At 39.0% G+C, this 19,775-nt stretch overlaps 1 protein-coding gene across 1 annotated transcript in view; it reads left to right on the top strand.

Annotated features, from left to right (window-relative positions):
• The window catches only part of IFT57 (intraflagellar transport 57), a 73,989-nt gene that overhangs the window by 13,433 nt on the left and 40,781 nt on the right, over window positions 1-19,775 (top strand). Inside the window, exons 4-5 of the mRNA XM_005910178.3 lie at window positions 5,012-5,102; window positions 11,551-11,619. Of these exons, the coding sequence (XP_005910240.2) occupies window positions 5,012-5,102; window positions 11,551-11,619 (160 nt within the window). The remainder of the gene's footprint in view (window positions 1-5,011; window positions 5,103-11,550; window positions 11,620-19,775) is intronic.

Below are 19,775 nucleotides of genomic sequence, written 5' to 3'. Positions count from 1 at the left end.
TGGTGTTGGAGAAGACTCTTGAGAGTCCCTTGGACTGCAAGGAGATCCAACCAGTCAATCCTAAAGGAAATCAGTCCTGAATATTCATTGGGAGAACTGATGCTGAAGCTGAAGCTCCGATACTTAGGCCACCAGATGTGAAGAACTTGATCACTAGAAAGACCCTGATGCTGGGAAAGATTGAAGGCGGGAGAAGAGACCAACAGAGGATGAGATGGTTGAATGACATCACCGATTCAGTGGACATGAGTTTGAGCAAGCTCCAGAAGTTGGTGATGGATGGGGAAGCTTGGCTTGCTGCAGTCCATGGGGTTGCAAGGAGTCAGACACAACTGAGTGACTGAACTGAACCGAACTCTGCATATAAGTTAAATAATCAGACACAGATATTTTTCTGGAACTCCTTTGCTTTCTCCATTCTGCACTATCCAGCAAATGTTGGCAATTTTATCCCTCGTTCCTCTGCCTCTTTGAAATCTAGCATATTAGTCTGTAAGTTTTTGATTCACATATTGCTAAAGCCTAGGTTGAAATATTTTGAGCATTGTCTTTCTAGCATGTGAAATGAGTGCAGTTGTATGGTAGTTTGATCACGTACATGTAAAATGAGCATAGTTTTACAGTAGTTGTACGGCACTGCCCTTCTTAGGGAGTGGAATGGAAACTGACCTTGTCCTGTCCTGTCCCCATTGCTGAGTTTTCCAAATTTGTTTATGTGTGAAGTGCAGCACTTTAACAGCATCATGTTTTAGGATTTTAAGTAGCTAACAGGCATTCAGTCACCTCCACCAGCTTTGTTAATAGTAACGCTTTCTAAGATTCACTTGACTTCACACTCAGGATTTGTGGCTCTGGGTGAGTGACCACACCATCCATGGTAACCTGGATCATTAAGACCTTTTTTGTACAGTTCTTCTGTGTATTTTTACCATCTCTTCTTAGTATCTTCTGCATTTGTTAGGTCCTTACCTTTTCTGTCCTGTATTGCTCAATCCTTGTATGATTTGTTTTCTTGATATCTCCAGTTTTCTTGAAGAGATCTCTAGTCTTATCCATTGTGTAGTTTTCTCCTCTTTCTTTTCATTGTTCACTTAAGAAGGACTTCTTATTTCTCCCTGATATTCTCTGGAACTCTGCATTCAAAAATATACTCTGTTGGGTATATCTTTCCCTTTCTTCCTTGCTTTCACTTCTCTACTTTCCTCAGCTATTTGTAAAGCCTCCTCCCCCACTTTGCTTTTTTTCTTTTCTTTTTCTTTGGGATGGTTTTGGTCACTGCCTCCTGCACAGTGTCACAAATTTCCATCCATAGTTCTTCAGGCACTCTGTATATCAGATCTAATCCCTTGAATCTATTTATCACCTCTGCTGTACAAACATAAGGGATTTGATTTAGGTCATATCTGAACGGCCTAGTAGTTTTGTGTACTTTCTTCTTTTTAAGTCTGACTTTTGCAGTAAGGAGCTCATGATCTGAGCCACAGTCAGCTCCAAGTCTTGTTTTTGCTGACTGTATAGAGCTCCTCCATCTTTGGCTACAAAGAACAGCCAGAGTCATCTCTTATATTGTTGAAGAAGGGTGTTTGCTATGACCAGCATATTTTCTTGACAGAACTCTGTTAGCCTTTGTTCTGCTTCATTTTGAACTCCAAGGCCATACTTGCCTGTTATTCTGGGTATGTCTTGACTTCCTACTTTGCATTCCAATCCCCTATGATGAATAAGATATCTTTTTTGGTGTTCCAGAAGGTGTTGTAGGTCTTCATAGAGCAGGTCAACTTCTTCAGCATCAGTGGTTGGGGCATAGACTTGGATTACTGTGAATGACTTGCCTTGAAAACAAATCTATAACATTCTGCTGTTTTTGAGTTTGTACCTAAGTGTTGCATTTCGAACTCTTGTTGACTGTAAGGGCTACTCCATTTCTTCTAAAGAATTATTGCCCACAGTGGTAGATATAGTGATCCTCTGTATTAAAGTCACCTATTCCTGTCCATTTTAGTCTACTGATTCCTGAGATGTAGATGTTCAATCTTGCTGTCTCCTACTTGACCACACAAGATGGTAAGTTGTCCAATTTACCATGATTCATGACACTAACATTCCAGGTTCCTATCAATATTGTTCTTTACAGCATCAGTCTTTACTTTTACCACCAGACATATCCACAGTTAACATCGTTTTTGCTTTGGCCAAGCCACTTCCCTCTTTGGAGCTAATAGGAATTGCCCTCCTTTCTTCTCCAGTAGCATAATGGATACCTTCTCACCTGGGGGCTTCATCTTTCAGTGTCCTATCTTTTTGCCTTTTCACACCGTTCGTGGGGTCTCAAGGCAAGAATACTGGAGTGGTTTGTCATTTCCTCCTCCAGTGGACCACATCTTCTCAGAACTCTCCATTATGACCTGTCCATCTTGGGTGGCCCTGCACAGCATGATTCATAGCTTCTTTGAGTTATGCAAGCCCCTTTGTCACAGCAAGACTGTGATCCACGAAGGGATGTTAGATATATGATGTGAAAATTAGGATTCATGCAAGAAAACGTTGCAAAGTCTATGTAATAATAATTATAATAGTCCTGAATAGCTAATATTTAGGTAGTAAGCTAAGAAAAATATCTTAACAGGGTAAGTGTTAGTTGCTCAGTCGTGCCTGACTCTTTGCGACCCAATGACTGCAGCCCACAAGGTTCCTCTGTCCGTGAGATTTTCCAGGCAAGGATACTGGAGTGGGTTGCCATTTTCTTCCCCAGGGGACCTTCCGAACCCAGGGATCGAACCTGGGTCTTCTGCACTGCAGGCAGATTCTTTACTGACTGAGCTACAAGGGAAGTGCCTAACAGGGTTAGGCAAAGTATTAATTTTCTTAATATACACAAAAGCAGAGGGCATTGATAGGCATTTCACTGAAAAACACATAACCAGTTAAAACATGAAAAGGCATTCAACCACTCTCATGTGAAAGAAATGCAATTAAAATAAGAGTGGGATTTTTTTCCCTTAATGATTGACAAAAATTGAAGCTTATTTACCATATTGGCAAATGTATGGAAAAGGCATCACTGCTGTTGGGAGTTTAAATTAGGGTGACATTTTGGAAGTTGTTTTTAGTAATATTGAACAAAACAACAAAATATACATAGTTGTTGGCCCAGCCGTTATACTTGATGTATAAGGATGAACCTAGATAGCATATTCAAAAGCAGAGATATTACTTTGCCAACAAAGGTTCATCTAGTCAAGGCTATGGTTTTTCCTGTGGTCATGTATGGATGTGAGAATTGGACTGTGAAGAAGGCTGAGTGCCGAAGAATTGATGCTTTTGAACTGTGGTGTTGGAGAAGACTCTTGAGAGTCCCCTGGACTGCAAGGAGATCCAGCCAGTCCATTTTGAAGGAGATCAGCCCTCGGATTTCTTTGGAAGGAATGATGCTAAAGTTGACTCATTGGAAAAGTCTCTGATGCTGGGAGGGATTGGGGGCAGGAGGAGAAGGGGACGACAGAGGATGAGATGGCTGGATGGCATCACTGACTCGATGGACGTGAGTCTGAGTGAACTCCGAGAGTTGGTGATGGACAGGGAGGCCTGGCGTGCTGCAATTCATGGGGTCGAAAAGAGTCGGACACAACTGAGCGACTGAACTGAACTAGTAAGGAAATGAAAAATAATGTTCATCCATAAGTTGCTAGTTATATTGCTATGGTACTGCTGTTCGATTGAAAACAGTGCAAATATGTTAAGAGAGAGAGCTAGCATGAGGGCAAGAAAAAGAGATGAGGAGGGAGAGAGAGAGATGCACAATTGACCTTTTAACAGTGCATGGGTTAAGGATGTGGAAAATCTACATGTAACTTAGTGTGCTTGTGCTTATACTCAGGTACTCAGTCGTGTCTTTGTGACCCCATGGACTGTAGCCCACCAGTCTTCTCTGTCCTTTGGATTTTTGAAGAATCCTGGAGTGGGTAGGGCTTCCTTATAAGCTGTTCCTCCGTATCCAGAGTTCCACATGTGTAGATTTAACCTACCAAGAATCATGTAATAGTTAGTATTTACTATAGATTAAAAAAAAAATCTCTGTGTTAAATAGACCCACACAGTTCAAACCTATGTTGTTCAAGGGTCAACTGTGCTGCTGCTGCTGCTAAGTCGTTTCAGTCGTGTCCGACTCTGTGCAACCCCAGAGACGGCAGCCCACGAGGCTCCCCCGTCCCTGGGATTCTCCAGGCAAGAGCACTGGAGTGGGTTGCCATTTCCTTCTCCAATGCATGAAAGTGAAAAGTGAAAAGGAAGTCGCCCAGTCATGTCCGACTCTTAGTGACCCCATGGACTGCAGCCCACCAGGCTCCTCCATCCATGGGATTTTCCAGGCAAGAGTGCTGGAGTGGGGTGCCATTGCCTTCTCCAAGGGGTCAACTGTATATGTACTTAAATATGGTATGTTAGTAAGTGAAGAAAGTAGGTTGGCTAATAGTATGCATGGTACCATCCCATTCATGTATTACTACTTAAATCATCAAGTTTGGAAATAAACGTTTTTGCTTCTTTACATAGAGAGTTTCAGGAAGGATACATGAAACATTTAACTGATTATGGGAAGAGGGGCAGGTGAAAAAGAACCAGAACTGGCGTAGAATGGGGAGGATCCTTAATACTCACATTGTACCTTTTTGCCCTGCTGAAATGTTTTGTTTTTCCCTCTCATCTCATGTGCTGCTGCTGCTAAGTCATTTCAGTCGTGTCCGACTCTATGTGACCCCATAGACGGCAGCCCACCAGGCTCCCCCGTCCCTGGGATTCTCCAGGCAAGAACACTGGAGTGGGTTGCCATTTCCTTCTCCAATGCAGGAAAGGGAAAAGTGAAAGTGAAGTTGCTCAGTCGTGTCCAACTCTTAGCGACCCCATGGACTGCAGCCCTCCAGGCTCCTCCATCCATGGGATTCTCCAGGCAAGAGTACTGGAGTAGGGTGCCACTGCCTTCTCCCTCATCTCATGTAAAGCTTTATTATTTTAGACCAGCATACCCAGTGGAAGAATTAGAAGAAGAAACTGTTGCAGAAGATGATGCAGAATTAACATTGAATAAAGTGGATGAAGAATTTGTGGTATGTGTGTTGCTGAACTTTTTTGTCCATCTTCACCTTTGAATTCATTTCCCTTCTCTGAATTCCCCTAGACTTCCATTATCTGGATTAGTTTATTTCATTGTTTGTAGATTAAAAAAAAGCTTTTGAATAGAGTGCCAAATAATCAGTAATTTAAACCTTTCGTTAAATTAATTTTCATGTTAACTAATGATTATGGTGTGAATTTAGCAGAGGTTCTTCAAATATAGACAGAAAATAGTCGACCACTAGTTATATAGGTAAACAGTTAACCATTCATGATCTTAAATAGACCATAAATAATAGAGAATTTAGAAGACAGCAATAGACTTTTGAATTAATACAGTCTGCTTCATAAGAATACCATTCATTTCTCAGGAACTCCTTTATGCTTCTGAAATTAAGATGATTAGTACCCTACCCTGCAGGAACATTAAAAAATACTTATAAATATCAACATTATTTAAGTTGTTTGGCAACCTCTGGGCATATTCTCATTCTTAAAATTCTATCTATAGTGTGAAATTAAATGATCATATCTTTATAACAGACTGGACTAGGAGAATGGTAGAGAAGAAGAGTTCTTCCTCAGAATCAGAGATGAGTTGACACTAGTATTTTAGAAAGTGTATATATGATTTAAAGTGAAAATGGTGGAGAAGAAAAATGTTGTAGTATATTTTACTGTCATAGACCAATTACATTTTTCAGGTGATTTTTTTTTTAATCAATAGATAATACATACAGTCTGTATTTTAACTTAAAAGTAATTTATTATGCTACTGTAGGCTGCAAAGATACTAATCACTGCATTATTTTATAGTGAATGCTGAAAATAACCATTAAATAAATTAGACATATGCATATGGTAGAATGTCATATAGCCATTAAAAGAAATGTTAGTGACATGGGGATGATAACATACTTTATGCACAAACTCAACTATGTAAAATACACAGAAAAACAGTTAACACCAGTATATTAACATTAGTTATGTGTGGGGAGGATTATGGATGATTATTTTCTCTTCATGCTTTCTGTCTTTAAAGTTTTTAATGTATTTTGTCAGTAGTATAAATATTTTAAACCATATGTGTAAAAAAGATGATTGCTATTATAAACAGTTCTGCAGTGAACATTGACGAACACGTGTCTCTTTCAGTTCTGGTTTCCTCAGTGTGTATGCCCAGCAGTGGGATTTCTGGGTCATAAGGCAGTTCTATTTCCAGTTTTTTAAAGAATCTCCACATTTTCCTCCATAGTGGCTGTACTAGTTTGCATTCCCACCAAAAGTGTAAGAGGGTTCCCTTTTCTCCACACCCTCTCCAGCATTTATTGTTTGTAGACTTTTGGATTGCAGCCATTTTGACCAGTGTGAGATGGTACCTCATTGTGGTTCTGATTTGCACTTCTCTGATAATGAATAATGTTGAGCATCTTTTCATGTGTTTGTTAGCCATTTGTATGTCTTCTTTGGAGAAATGTCTGTTTAGTTCTTTGGCCCATTTTTTGATTGGGTCGCTTATTTTTCTGATTTTGAGCTGCATGAGCTGCTTGTATATTTTTGAGATTAATTTTTTGTCAGTTGCTTCATTTGCTATTATTTTCTCCCATTCTGAAGACTGTCTTTTCACCTTGCTTATAGTTTCCTTCGTTGTGCAAAAGCTTGTAAGTTTAATTAGGACCCATTTGTTTATTTTTGCTTTTATTTCCATTACTCTGGGAGGTGGGTCATAGAGGATCCTGCTGTGATTCATGTCAGGGAGTGTTTTGCCTATGTTTTCTTCTAGGAGTTTTATAGTTTCTGGTCTTACATTTAGATCTTTAATCCATTTTGAGTTTATTTTTGTGTATCGTGTTAGAAAGTGTTCTAGTTTCATTCTTTTACAGGTGGTTGACCAGTTTTCCCAGCACCACTTGTTAAAGAGATTGACTTTTCTCCATTGTATATTCTTGCCTCCTTTGTCAAGTATAAGGTATCCTTAGGTGTGTGAATCCATCTCTGGGCTTTCTATTTTGTTCCATTGATCTATATTTCTGTCTTTGTGCCAGTACCATACTGTCTTGATGACTGTGGCTTTGTAGTAGAGCCTGAAGTCAGGCAGGTTGATTCCTCCAGTTCCATTCTTCTTTCTCAAGATTGCTTTGGCTACTTGAGGTTTTTTGTATTTCCATACAAATAGGACATGGAGAGGACAATGGCAACCCACTCCAGTACTCTTGCCTGGAGAATCCCATGGACGGAGGAGCCTGGTAGGCTGCAGTCCATGGGGTCGCTAAGAGTCGGACACAACTGAGTGACTTTACTTTCACTTTTCACTCTCATGCATTGGAGAAGGAAATGGCAACCTACTCCAGTGTTCTTGCCTGGCGAATCCCAGGGACAGAGTAGCCTAGTGGGCTGCTGTCTATGGGGTCACACAGAGTCGGACATGACTGAAGTGACTTAGCAGCAGCAGCAGGACATGGAAGCAACATAGATGTTCATCGGTAGACAAATGGATAAGAAAGTTGTGGTACATAAACACAATGGAATGTTACTCAGCTATTAGAAAGAGTACATTTGAATAAGTTCTAATGAGGTGGATGAAACTGGAGCCTATTATACAGAGTGAAGTAAGTCAGAAAAACACCGATATAGTTTCTTAATGCATATATATGGAATTTAGAAAGATGGTAACAATGACCCTATATGCAAGACAGCAAAAGAGGCACAGATGTAAAGAAAAGACTTTTTGACTCTATGGGAGAAGACGATGATGGGATGATTTGAGAGAATAGCATTGAAACATGTATATTACCATATGTGAAACAGATGACCAGTCCAGGTTCCATGTGTGAAACAAGGCACTCAAAGCTGGTGCACGGGGACAACCCAGAGGGATGGGAATGGGGAGGGAGGAGGAGGGGGGGAGTTCGGGTTGAGGGACACATGTATACCCATGGCTGATTCATGTCAATGTATGGCAAAACCCACCAAGTATTATATAGTAATTAGCCTCCAATTAAAATAAATAAATTTTTTTTAAAAAAGATGATTACTATCTATAAAAAGAAAAAGACCATTGTAAAACCAGTTTAAAAGATATCTTTCTTAATGTGATAAATTTTTAAACTTAAGGTAAAAATGTAGTCATTCATGTGTTTATTGAGCACCTGTTATGTAGCAGGCACTGGGCAAGACCCTGGTGGAGCTGCATGTACAAAAACTCAGAGGAAGGAGGGCGCTTACCATGATCAAGGAACTGAGGGAAAGTCATTGCTGCCAGCTCTCCTGAGTGAGGAGGAGAGTGACTTCAGATTGTGTGTGTTAGTTGCTCAGTCTTGTATGGCTCTTTGCGACCCCATGGACTATAGCCTGCCAGACTCCTCTGCCCATGGACTTCTCCAGGCAAGAATACTGGAGTGGGTTGCCATTCCCATCTTCAGGGTTAGCTGGGAAGAAAGACCAGGTCCAGATCATTTTGGTCATTTTAGGGAGTTTAGACTTTATTCTTTGTGTAATAAATCTTTCCATTCAGTCCCTGTTGTTCATCTCACTTATTTTACTCAGATATTTCCTCATCTTGTTTCTTAGTTACTGTTTATTATTAGTAGTAAATAGTTTATCTACAGATACCTGGTCCTAATGCATCAATATTTAGCTTCAAAGACCTATAACTCAAAACAGCTAGTCAGGGAAAAAAAGTACAAAAACCAACTAATCAGAAGGAAAACTCCATGAGGGCATAAACCAATTTTGCACATTTGTTGTCTCCATTTTATTATGCAATGCCTGGTGCATAGTAGCTGTTCATTAAATATTTGACAAAAAATCATCTGTCACAACATTGCTTGTAACTTTTACAAAATAGAGGGTTTTTTATTTTTTTTTTCCTGAGAACCATTTAAAGTTCAAAGCAGGATTGCTGTTTGTATAAATTAGAGAAACAAACTAGAAAGCATCCTATTCACACATTTCTTGCCAACTGTGAAGTAAAGACCTTCTGCTGTCATAAGACCAAGCTGAAGCCTTCCTCAAAGCGTTGTGTCTGAGGCTCTTAGTTCCCTTACATCATGTCTCTTGAATTTTTTCCTTTTCCTTCTTCCTTGTTGTTATATTATTCTAAGGAGGCCTCTTACCTCTCCCATTCCTCTTAGTAAGGAGAGCTGGGTCAATGCCAAAAGCCTCTGGATGGTGTGATATTACTTCAATTTGGTGCCAGAGTTTGTGGGATAGCTCACAGATGGCAAAGATCATTTCTGACAAAGTAAAGTTCTTCTGTGATCAACAAGAAACTCAAAAGCTTCCATTTTAGACTGGTCAAATCAAGTTAGGACACATTGATAACTGGAAAGTGAGAGAGGGATGGAGGGAGGAGAGAGGGAGGGTGGCCGAGAGGGAAGAAGGGAGGATTGGGATCACGACACAGAATGTTCTCAAAGAATGTCCTCACAGAATGTCCTCACAGAATGTCCTCACAGTATACAGTCATATCCTTAGTGATTGGCAGTAGGAGAATGAAGACACATATTAGGCAAAGAAATGACAGGAAATTGAGTACCTTTTAAATTACTGAGATTAAAATCCTCTTCATTTAAAGCTATTTTTTGAGTCTGTTTATATTCAAATTCATTTTGATTGCTTTCTTAATAATTTTTAATAACTTAAATTCTTTTTCTAGTACCTACTCTTAAAGCTTTTTGCCTAATAGTGTTCAATCGACCACAGTTCAACAAGTACTTATTGATCACCTATGTAAACAGTACTGATTAGGTTATTATAAAAGCATTATAAACTCGTCTCTTCTCCCATCGGCACTGAGTCACTGGCATCTCTATCATTTGCTCTGGTTAAGTACACCATCATTAGTGCAAACACAGGATAGACTGAGCTGTTTCTCAAAGATGTGCTTGTGCATATATGCTTAGGATTTAAGATGTAAACCCATCAGTTTTGTCTACACATCTAGGCCCCACTGCCTCCATCCCTAAAAAAATGAATGTTATTTGATTGTATGTTATCTGCATTTATATTGTTTCATATTTTACTATAATCTTTCTAATTTCTCAAAGATTAACATAGTTCTAATGTCTCAGCTTAGTGGCCCCACCCCTAGGAGTTTCTTTGTAGATCTGGGATGGTTAAATTACATTGTCACAAGCTCCCAGGTGATACTAATGCTGCTGATCTAAGAACCACATTTTGAGAACCACTGTCTTACATACTTCTAAGTGCTTAACGATAAGGGTTATCTTTGAAATCTACGACTGCCGCTTTTGTGCAGCTCTACATGTGAAAGTGTCCACCAAACAACTCTCACTTATTTTTTTTGTTTTTCTTTACAAGACTTTAGAACCAAGCTCTATTGGCCTCATTATCATGTCTTTAAGCTTTGGATATTCTTGTTAAAATTGCTCCACCCACTTTGTCACTTGTCACCACAAAGACATTTTAACATTTTGTCCTACCTGCTTATACAGCCTGCTCAAACTCTGTATTTACTGTGTATTGGGGAGGAGATTGCTTGTCAAAGGGTCTCTTCTGACCCTGTCCCCCACATCAGTTGGGCTTAGAATCTGGACCAGCTTGGAATCTACCTGAATTATCCTTTTGTTAGATAGTTAATATCTAAGATACAAAGTTAATATCTTACATCCTTATATAGAATTAATATTTAATATCTTTAAACTTAAGCATATAGAAGATGAGATGTCAAAAATATACATTACTGTGATTGGTCCCTGGAGTAGGTGAGAGTATTCCATATCTATCAACCTCTCATTTTTGTCCATTTTAGTCATCTTACTCAAAATTTCCATTAACTGTTGCTTATTCTGTTCTTATGTTTATTTATCCCTAGTTTCACAGCTGGAGAAGGCAATGGCACCCCACTCCAGTACTCTTGCCTGGAAAATCCCACGGACGGAGGAGCCTAGAAGGCTGTAGTCCATGGGGTCGCTGAGGGTCGGACATGACTGAGAGACTTCATTTTCACTTTTCACTTTCACGCATTGGAGAAGGAAATGGCAACCCACTCCAGCGTTCTTGCCTGGAGAATCCCAGGGACAGGGGAGCCTGTTGGGCTGCCATCTATGGGGCCACACAGAATCGGACATGACTGAAGTGACTTAGCAGCAGCAGCAACAGCAGTAGCAGCAGCAGTTTCACAGCTCTTCTTTTTCTTAAGTGATTGTAAAAAAAAGCAGGTCCTATTTTTAAATGGCATCATCAAAACCTCAAAAAACAGATAACATAATGCCCTACTTTATGCACACTACTAGGCTTTAAATGTCCTTTCTTAGTCTTCCTGTTGAGCTTAGCGTAAGTGTTTAGAATTGACATGCACACGTTGCTATATTTAAAATATATAACCTACAAGGACCTACTGTAAAAAAAATCTGGAAATATATTTTTTAATTACAACTTTTATAATTATTAACTTTTAAACTCTTTTATTTTCCTAAGGAAGAGGAGACAGACAATGAAGAAAACTTTATTGATCTCAACGTTTTGAAGGCCCAGACCTATCGCTTGGTGAGTTACACAGGATACATGCAGGACCAACAAGCAGTCAATACATGTATTCTGCTGGGAATGGAAGCAAGTAGAAATCATTGTTCTGGCCATTGTTCTGTGTGTCATTTGAAAAGTAGCTCTTGAAATTATTTTAGCAAATATAAAACTCAGAGGGGCAAGTGAAACAGCCTCTGGTCTATATCATGAAATATCAACTCAGGGTCAGTTTCAAGTTATTTTCCATTATAATGGCCCATAATGGTCTTCATTATAGGAAAATACTTAAATTGTAGGTAATTCTTTGAAATAAAATGGATTATATTAAGACTGGTATATGAATAGATGGTCAGTTGCTTCAAGTCAGTTTTTGCTTTATTTTAATTAGGAAATAAGCCCAGTCTATAAAAGAGAACCCACTCAATGAAATAATTTCAAAGTACAGTTTGGATTTTTGTCTTTTCCTATATGTATGTTATGTTTCAATAAAATGATACTTATCACATGCCAAATACGTATGAAACAAAATCTTATTTGTACTTTATTTAATTTTTCTTATCTTAATTCTGCAAACAAATTTGGACCTAGTTTTGGGTACATATCATGAAGACTTCCTTGGCCACCTCACCCCAAGGTGGTCTCTTCATTTATCATTCACTGCCATAGTATTGTTAGCATTTGTAACTATTATTAACAATATGGGTGTGTTTTCTGCCCAACTTGAGATGTATGTAATATAATGTGGCTATCTTGCCTGACTGTGTGAGTTGTCTTTGAGACTTTTTAGTACTTACTAGGTGTATGACTTTGAGTAGGTTTCCAATTTTCTTATGCCGTATCTTCATCATCCATAAAATCAGAATAAAACTATTACCTTTAACAAAGATTTTTTAAAGATTAAAAGAGTTACTGCACATAAAGCATTTATACGATGTCTGTCTGGCACATAGAAAGTACTTACAAGTTATTGGCAAAAACCAAAACCACACCTCCCCCTACATTCCTTCTCTTAAATCTGACTTGTATAAGCTCCTTGGTAACAGGAATAACTATCATTTTTTATATTCTCCATAGTGTAATACAAAAAGTACTGACTAAATGCTTCTTAAATCAACAAATAAACTTTTCTTGCCTAATTGAAAATTATTTCAAAATAACTTGTTAACATTTAAATACAGCCAAGCTTCAGTTATAACAATATACTTGCCAATCACTATAGTTTTCAAAGTACTTTAAAACACATCCTTTCCTGACTTTTTAAGGTATTTGAGAAGATGTTACCTCCATTTTCAGTTCAGTTCAGTTCAGTTCAGTCGCTCAGTCCTGTCCAACTCGAAGCACGCCAGGCCTCCCTGTCCATCACCAACTCCCGGAGTTCACTCAGACTCACGTCCATCAAGTCATTGATGCCATCCAGCCATCTCATCCTCTGTCGTCCCCATCTCCTCCTGCCCCCAATCCCTCCCAGCATCAGAGTCTTTTCCAATGAGTCAACTCTTTGCATGAGGTGGCCAAAGTACTGGAGTTTCAGCTTTAGCGTCATTCCTTCCAAAGAAATCCCAGGGTTGATCTCTTTCAGAATGGACTGGTTGGATTTCCTTGCAGTCCAAGGGACTCTCAAGAGTCTTTTCCAACACCACAGTTCAAAAGCATCAATTCTTTGATGCTCAGCTTTCTTTATGGTCCAATTCTCACATCCATACATGACCACAGGAAAAACCATAGCCTTGACTAGACGGACCTATGTTGGCAAAGTAATGTCTCTGCTTTTGAATATGCTATCTAGGTTGGTCATAACTTTCCTTTCAAGGAGTAAGCGTCTTTTAATTTCATGGCTGCAGTCACCATCTGCAGTGATTTTGGAGCCCCCAAAAAATAAAGTCTGACACTGTTTCCACTGTTTCCCCATCTATTTGCCATGAAGTGATGGGACCAGATGCCATGATCTTTGTTTTCTGAATGTTGAGCTTTAAGCCAACTTTTTCACTCTCCTCTTTTACCTTCATCAAGAGGCTTTTTAGTTCCTCTTCACTTTCTGCCATAAGGGTGGTGTCATCTGCATATCTGAGGTTATTGATATTTCTCCTAGCAATCTTGATTCCAGCTTGTGCTTCTTCCAGCCCGGTGTTTCTCATGATGTACTCTGCATATAAGTTAAATAAGCAGGGTGACAATATACAGCCTTGACATACTCCTTTTCCTATTTGGAACCAGTCTGTTGTTCCATGTCCAGTTCTAACTGTTGCTTCCTGACCTGCATACAAATTTCTCACGAGGCAGGTCAGGGGGTATGGTATTCCCATCTCTTTCAGAATTTTCCACAGTTTATTGTGATCCACACAGTCAAAGGCTTTGGCATAGTCAATAAAGCAGAAATAGATGTTTTTCTGGAACTCTCTTGCTTTTTCGATGATCCAGCAGATGCTGGCAACTTGGTCTCTGGTTCCTCTGCCTTTTACAGATACAAAAACTGAAATTTCTAACCTTGAGACAGTTTAATCTTTTAAAAAGCAAATAAATTGCAGTGCCTTAATTTTAGCTCAGTTTCTTCAAACTCCCAAGTCTATTGCTTTTTCTCCTTTACCTTATAACAAAGAGTTCAATGGCATAGATTCCTAACTTAAGCAAGGATGCTTTGGTGCTTGGTGTTCTTCTGATGAAGATGTGATGACCGAGTTCTAAAGTGTGAAGAAAAAAACAAAAGGAGAGTTGCATACACAGTTATTCTTATAAAGAATTTGTTGTTTGTACTATTCATTCTTATATTGATGGTGTAAATAGAAGCCTGTGCAGGCCACCTGTGATTCTCTCTAGACTACGTAGTTTGAGTATTGGGAAGGAGCAAAGTAATTTAACTTGCCTCTACCATGACTCTAAGTCCTGATTGGTCCTAATTTCAATTTTCCACCTCCATTAAACTGTGTAAGGATGGGTTTTTGCTCTACCAGTGACTTTATAAATGATCTAAGTATTAGCTCCTTTGGTCGATAGTATTCATATATAACCTGTACTTTTTTTGAGCTAAGACTATATGGTTGTGTTTTCACAAGAGGAGAAAGTCTGAACACCAGGTGTTTGTGGATGGTCAGCCATGAAGTACTAATGAGGCAGAAAACCCTTTCATATTTTAAAAAATCTGGCAAGTTTATGATGTTGCCCACTACAGCCATCTGCCTGAGACAGCTGTATCTGACTAGAGCTTTCAGTGGCTCAGGCTGCTCTTTCCCTAAGACAGAGCTGCTGTATAGTTAGTAACACAGATTTAAGATTTTATGTTTCATGAAGCAGGTGGGCTCACAATGCAGAAGAAATATTATGTCACTCAAGTTGATGCGATGAATTCGTCGCTAGAACAAGAATGGTGGATTCTGTCTGGGAAATTGATTTCCTAATGTATACGTGACTGTGCCAGCCCAGCAGCATGTGGCTACAGCAGTCCCCTCTACCTGTGGTTTTGAAACATTAGATGCTTCTCCAGTCATTCTCTGTCTCCTCCCCCAGCTTTATGGTTCTTCACAGGCTCTAGCATCACACTCATCTGATTTGTTTATGGTCTGTCTCAACCAGTAGAACGCAAACTCCTCTAGAGCAGAAACTTTTTAAACTGCTTTTTCACCTACCTGTGCCTGTTGTGTAGAACATGCTTGATATTGAATAATATTGAATGAAAACACATGTGAATGGGTGCTATTTTATATTTATAATTTTATGAGAAAGTATAGTTTAATCTTCATAGAGAAGAGAATCTCTCAGCAGTAATTGGGTTCTCTTCTATGTACCATGTAGGATCGTGCAGGGAGAAATCTACTTATATTCCTTTCGTTCATTTAATAAAGCATAGTCTAGACCCTGAGAAGTTTGCTTTTAAGGATGGTGGTAACTCAAGAAGCTGGCTCTACATGAGCATTTTCCTGAGACTTGTGGTAGGAACAAGAGAGAAGGCAAATGAAACAGATATACGCTGTAGATTGTGTTCTCTGGAAGTAGACACTGAGACAGTTTGGGATGCAAGATGTTCATGGTGAAAAGACAGGATGAGAAAGCGGTATTGGGCTGAGGGTGGACGGAACTGTGAGTTAGGCCTGATAAAGTCTTGGCCAGCCTGCTGAGAAGCTGTGGAGAAGTGCTGCCTGCTGGGCTTGGTCTCTGGAGGCAGGCTGCCCTGGGAAGGAGGCAACCCCCAGGATCGGTAGCTCTGCATGTAGGACAGAGCCCGAGGGAGCTGACAGCAGGAAAGCCACTTGCTGCCCAGCTGAGCCCAAGTCCTTCCTTGAAAGAAATCCAAGAGGTTCAGCGTCCTTACTCCCACTAAATAGCTGAAGCCTATAACTGCTAATTTGAAGAAGTTGTAAAGAGATGCTATATGCCCATTGACTAAACTTTGCAATGTCTGCCTAATCAGAGCATGATGCGGCAGCAGCATTTCATGAACACTGAAATCGGGATTCTAAGAAAATGGTGCTTCCTATCAATCATGAATGCTTGAGGTGATGGCATTGGCTTGTGTGGAAGCAGGTGTTTTTCAGAATAGTTATCTACTTTGAGGTTTAAAAAATATACTTTGAAGCCATTTTTTGCTGTGATTTCCTCCTCTAGTCTCTTAACGCATTATAGTTTTACCAATAACACAGGTATACCTCATCTTGTGATACTTCACTTTATTGTGCTTTGCAGATACTGCATTTTGCAGATACTGCCTTTTTTTTTTTTTTTTTTTTTAACAAATCAAAGATTTGTGGCAACCCTGCATTGAGCAAGTCTGCTGGTGTTATTTTTCCAACAGTATTTTCTCACTTGGTCTCTGTGTCATATTTTGATAATTCTAGAAATGTTTCAAGCTTTTCCATAATTATTATATTTGTTATGGCAATTTGTGATCAGTGATCTTTTTTTTTAATCAATGATCTTGATGTTACCGCTATAACTTGCTAAAGGCTCAGATGACAGCATTTTTATTGATAAAATCTTTTTTAATTAAAGCATGTACATTATTTTTTAGACATAATGCTGTTGCACACTTAACAGACTACAGTGTATTGTAAACATATCTCTTATGTGTACTGGGAAACGGAAACAGTTGTGTGATTTGCTTTATTGTGGTATTCACTTTATTGAAGTGGTCTGAAGCCAAACCTGCAACATCGCAGAGGTTTATGCCCATACTGTGCAAGAAAACAATTCCTGAAACTAGTAAGGAATTGCTTTATTTTTCCAGAGTTTGATTTGCAGGCTATTTGTCTAAATTTTGAATTTTTTCTTAGAAAAAAAAAATGCTAGCCCCCAAGAGTTCCACATTCTCTTAGTCCCTCTGGTTTCTGAATGTTTTCCAAGTCTGAAATTGAGTTAAAAGCATCTGTGAGATTGGCCATGGAGTGGGGGACACTAGTGGGGAATGAAGCTCTGACAGTTGGTCAGAGCCTGTGAGGGTTAGTGATGTGGTAGAATGTTCAAAGATGTGAGGAGTGGGAGCAGGGAAAGAAGCAAGGTGTTCGGCAGGTGTTCTGGTTATTACCATTTGAAATTTGAGCATGCTGATTGGAAAGTGCCTGCATGTTCATGGTAACTAGGCTGTAATTATGAGTGGTCTCTGAAAAACCTCTCCATTCTATAGCTCAACAGAATCCCAGCAGTAACGATCTGGCAGCATAATGCAGATGTCTCATTCTTCTCCCCCAGCAAAAAAAAAAAAAAAAATGGGAGGGAAGCTGCACACTCTCTGAATTCTATTTTTAAATGCCCATCACTTCATTTCAAAACATTTTTTTCAAACGTGCCATAGACACCATTCTTCCTTGAGATGCTAAATTTAAGGTTTTAGAAACCAAATCCTAAGTTATACAGCACAAAACCAACTCTCTGAAAAGGTTTAAACACAATTGGTTTTTAATTACTTAGCAAAAAATTCATTGTAGCAAGAATGAGAGAATTTTTAGCTTAAAAGGCTAAAGCTGTAAGGAAGTAAAGCTCTGGGCTTAGGATAAAAATCATTTCAGTTGTAGTTTAGGGTGTCACTGTGGCAAGTCTGCAATATTGTAATAAAAAAGGGAAAGAAGATAGATCTACTTTGAGTAATAGCTTAAATACTTTACATTTTCTTCACTTTACATATGGTTTACACTTTACTGTTCAACAAAGTGTCTTTCTGAGTAATACGAGGGAAAATACACCATGCTACAACATGACATGCCCCATAGTTTATCCCTGGTTCTGATTCCTGCTTGAGGAAAATGTTCTTTCTTCTCCTTTCCTAAAACAATGGGGGTGAGTTCTCCTCTCTGTGCTGTGCCTGTGCTCTATCACTGGTACTTCACAGAAGAAACAATTAAAACGCCACATGTTTTGAGTGTGATGGAACGCGTTATGGCTGAGCAAATGCTTTTATTTCTCTGTTAACTAACCCGTACCACCCCAGCAGTTTCACATCTGGAGGTGAATAGGAAATGTAGGTTAGAGAAAAAAGCTGCACCCCTCACTGCTCAGAGGAGACTCAAATGGCAGTTCTTGCTGGGTTTAAAAGAGAGTTTTGCTTGATCTTTAGCGTTGCTTTTGAATCCACATTTGAAATAGGAAAGATCCTCATCTTCATCCTGGTTTTATTGTGAGGAAGCAAGGACTTTTCAAGGTCTTTTCCAACTCTGAGTCCATACCTTCAAGGCCAGTGCTACAGTGGAAAAGCAGCCTTAGATAGAAAATCCTGACCACGTGGCCATGATTTATCCTCTCTCTAACTCAATTTCTTATCTTTAGGTGGGGACATAATTCAACCCAGGGTTGTTTTAAGATTAATAGAACTTGGGGACCACACCTAGCATGGTGCTGGCAGAGAGTGTATGTTTGATGAATTTCTTATTTTGTATAATTTTCACCTCTCTTAGAGATTGTAATTAGTTATAAACATTCTTAGGTGTTATAGGAGAATAGAAAAAAGCCCCAGTCTCACAATACAAATTTCTAGACCACCATGAATATTTTTGAGTAAGAAGCTTATATAGCATGTAAGTTATAAGGAAGATTGCATTTTGATGTAAATTAGGAAGCTCTGGTGATAGCATGGCTTTAATTTTGTTATCTGTCGCTGGATTATTACTGAAGGCCCATTGGACTCAGTCTGCTGTCGCATAGGATCTCCTCTATAGAGATGACTAAGGGGAATCTAATGAAAAGTATTGTAATTTTAGGATCTTTTCTAGGAATCATTTGAAAGCAGTCATTTTATGAATGGATGGGTTTTACTTCCTTAGTCAACACTAATAGCATGTAATTTATTATAAAATTCAGTACATTAGATGTGTACCCGGAATGTTCGCTCTTCTATAAACCTATATTCTTAAAAACCCTCACCTGCACCCATCTACCCCTCAGAGTGTTAGTGCTTTGAATATCTGACAACTGATTCATTTTCATCCAGGACATGTAGTTAGTTACTAAGACCTGTAGATGGTGCCTTTGAAATCCCTCTCATATTCACCTTCCCCATCTCCACCCTTTGCTGAAATATTTTTCCTCTTATTCCTCAATCTTTTTTTTTCCCATGTTGTGGGATCGTAGTTCCCTGATCAGGGACTGAACCTGGGCCCTCGACAGTGAAAGCATGGAGTCCTAACCACTGGACCACTAGAATTTCCTCTTACTCTTTGACGTTACTACCCCAAACATGACTTGCCAGATCATTCTGAATCCAATAACTTTTGTTGGGTTTTCATTGCCTACAGCTAAGTTTAGACAGATAACAAAGCAATACATTTTTGGTCTGGCTTTCAAAACCCCTAGCAATTTGACAACTGTCCATATAGCCAACTTTATTTTCTTTTGCTGGGATAACTTTTCCAGGTAGACTCATGAGGTTTCAAGGTAACCTCATGAGTATATCTGCTCTTATCTCATCCTCTTTTGTCTCTTACCTAAAATGCCTTCCCGTCATCTGTCTACCTGACCCTTCAATGTTTAAGGTTCAGCTCAAATCCTGCCTCCTTAGTGATACCTTTCCTTATCACCCCAGCTCCATTTAATCCTATGATTCACAGATCTACAAGCTATAAATTTTCATAAAACAAAACTAAAATATTCTTTTATGAGGATTTTTTATCATTTTATTCACTATCCCTGGAGTAGAACAGTACCTGGTATTTAGTAGGTAGTAAATAAAGATTTGTTAGATTAAATTATTTTACCTTGTT

The sequence above is a fragment of the Bos mutus genome, chromosome 1, assembly GCF_027580195.1.
Source record: "Bos mutus isolate GX-2022 chromosome 1, NWIPB_WYAK_1.1, whole genome shotgun sequence".
Classification (NCBI taxonomy): Eukaryota; Metazoa; Chordata; class Mammalia; order Artiodactyla; family Bovidae; genus Bos; species Bos mutus.
This window is presented reverse-complemented; position numbering and strand designations above follow the sequence as displayed.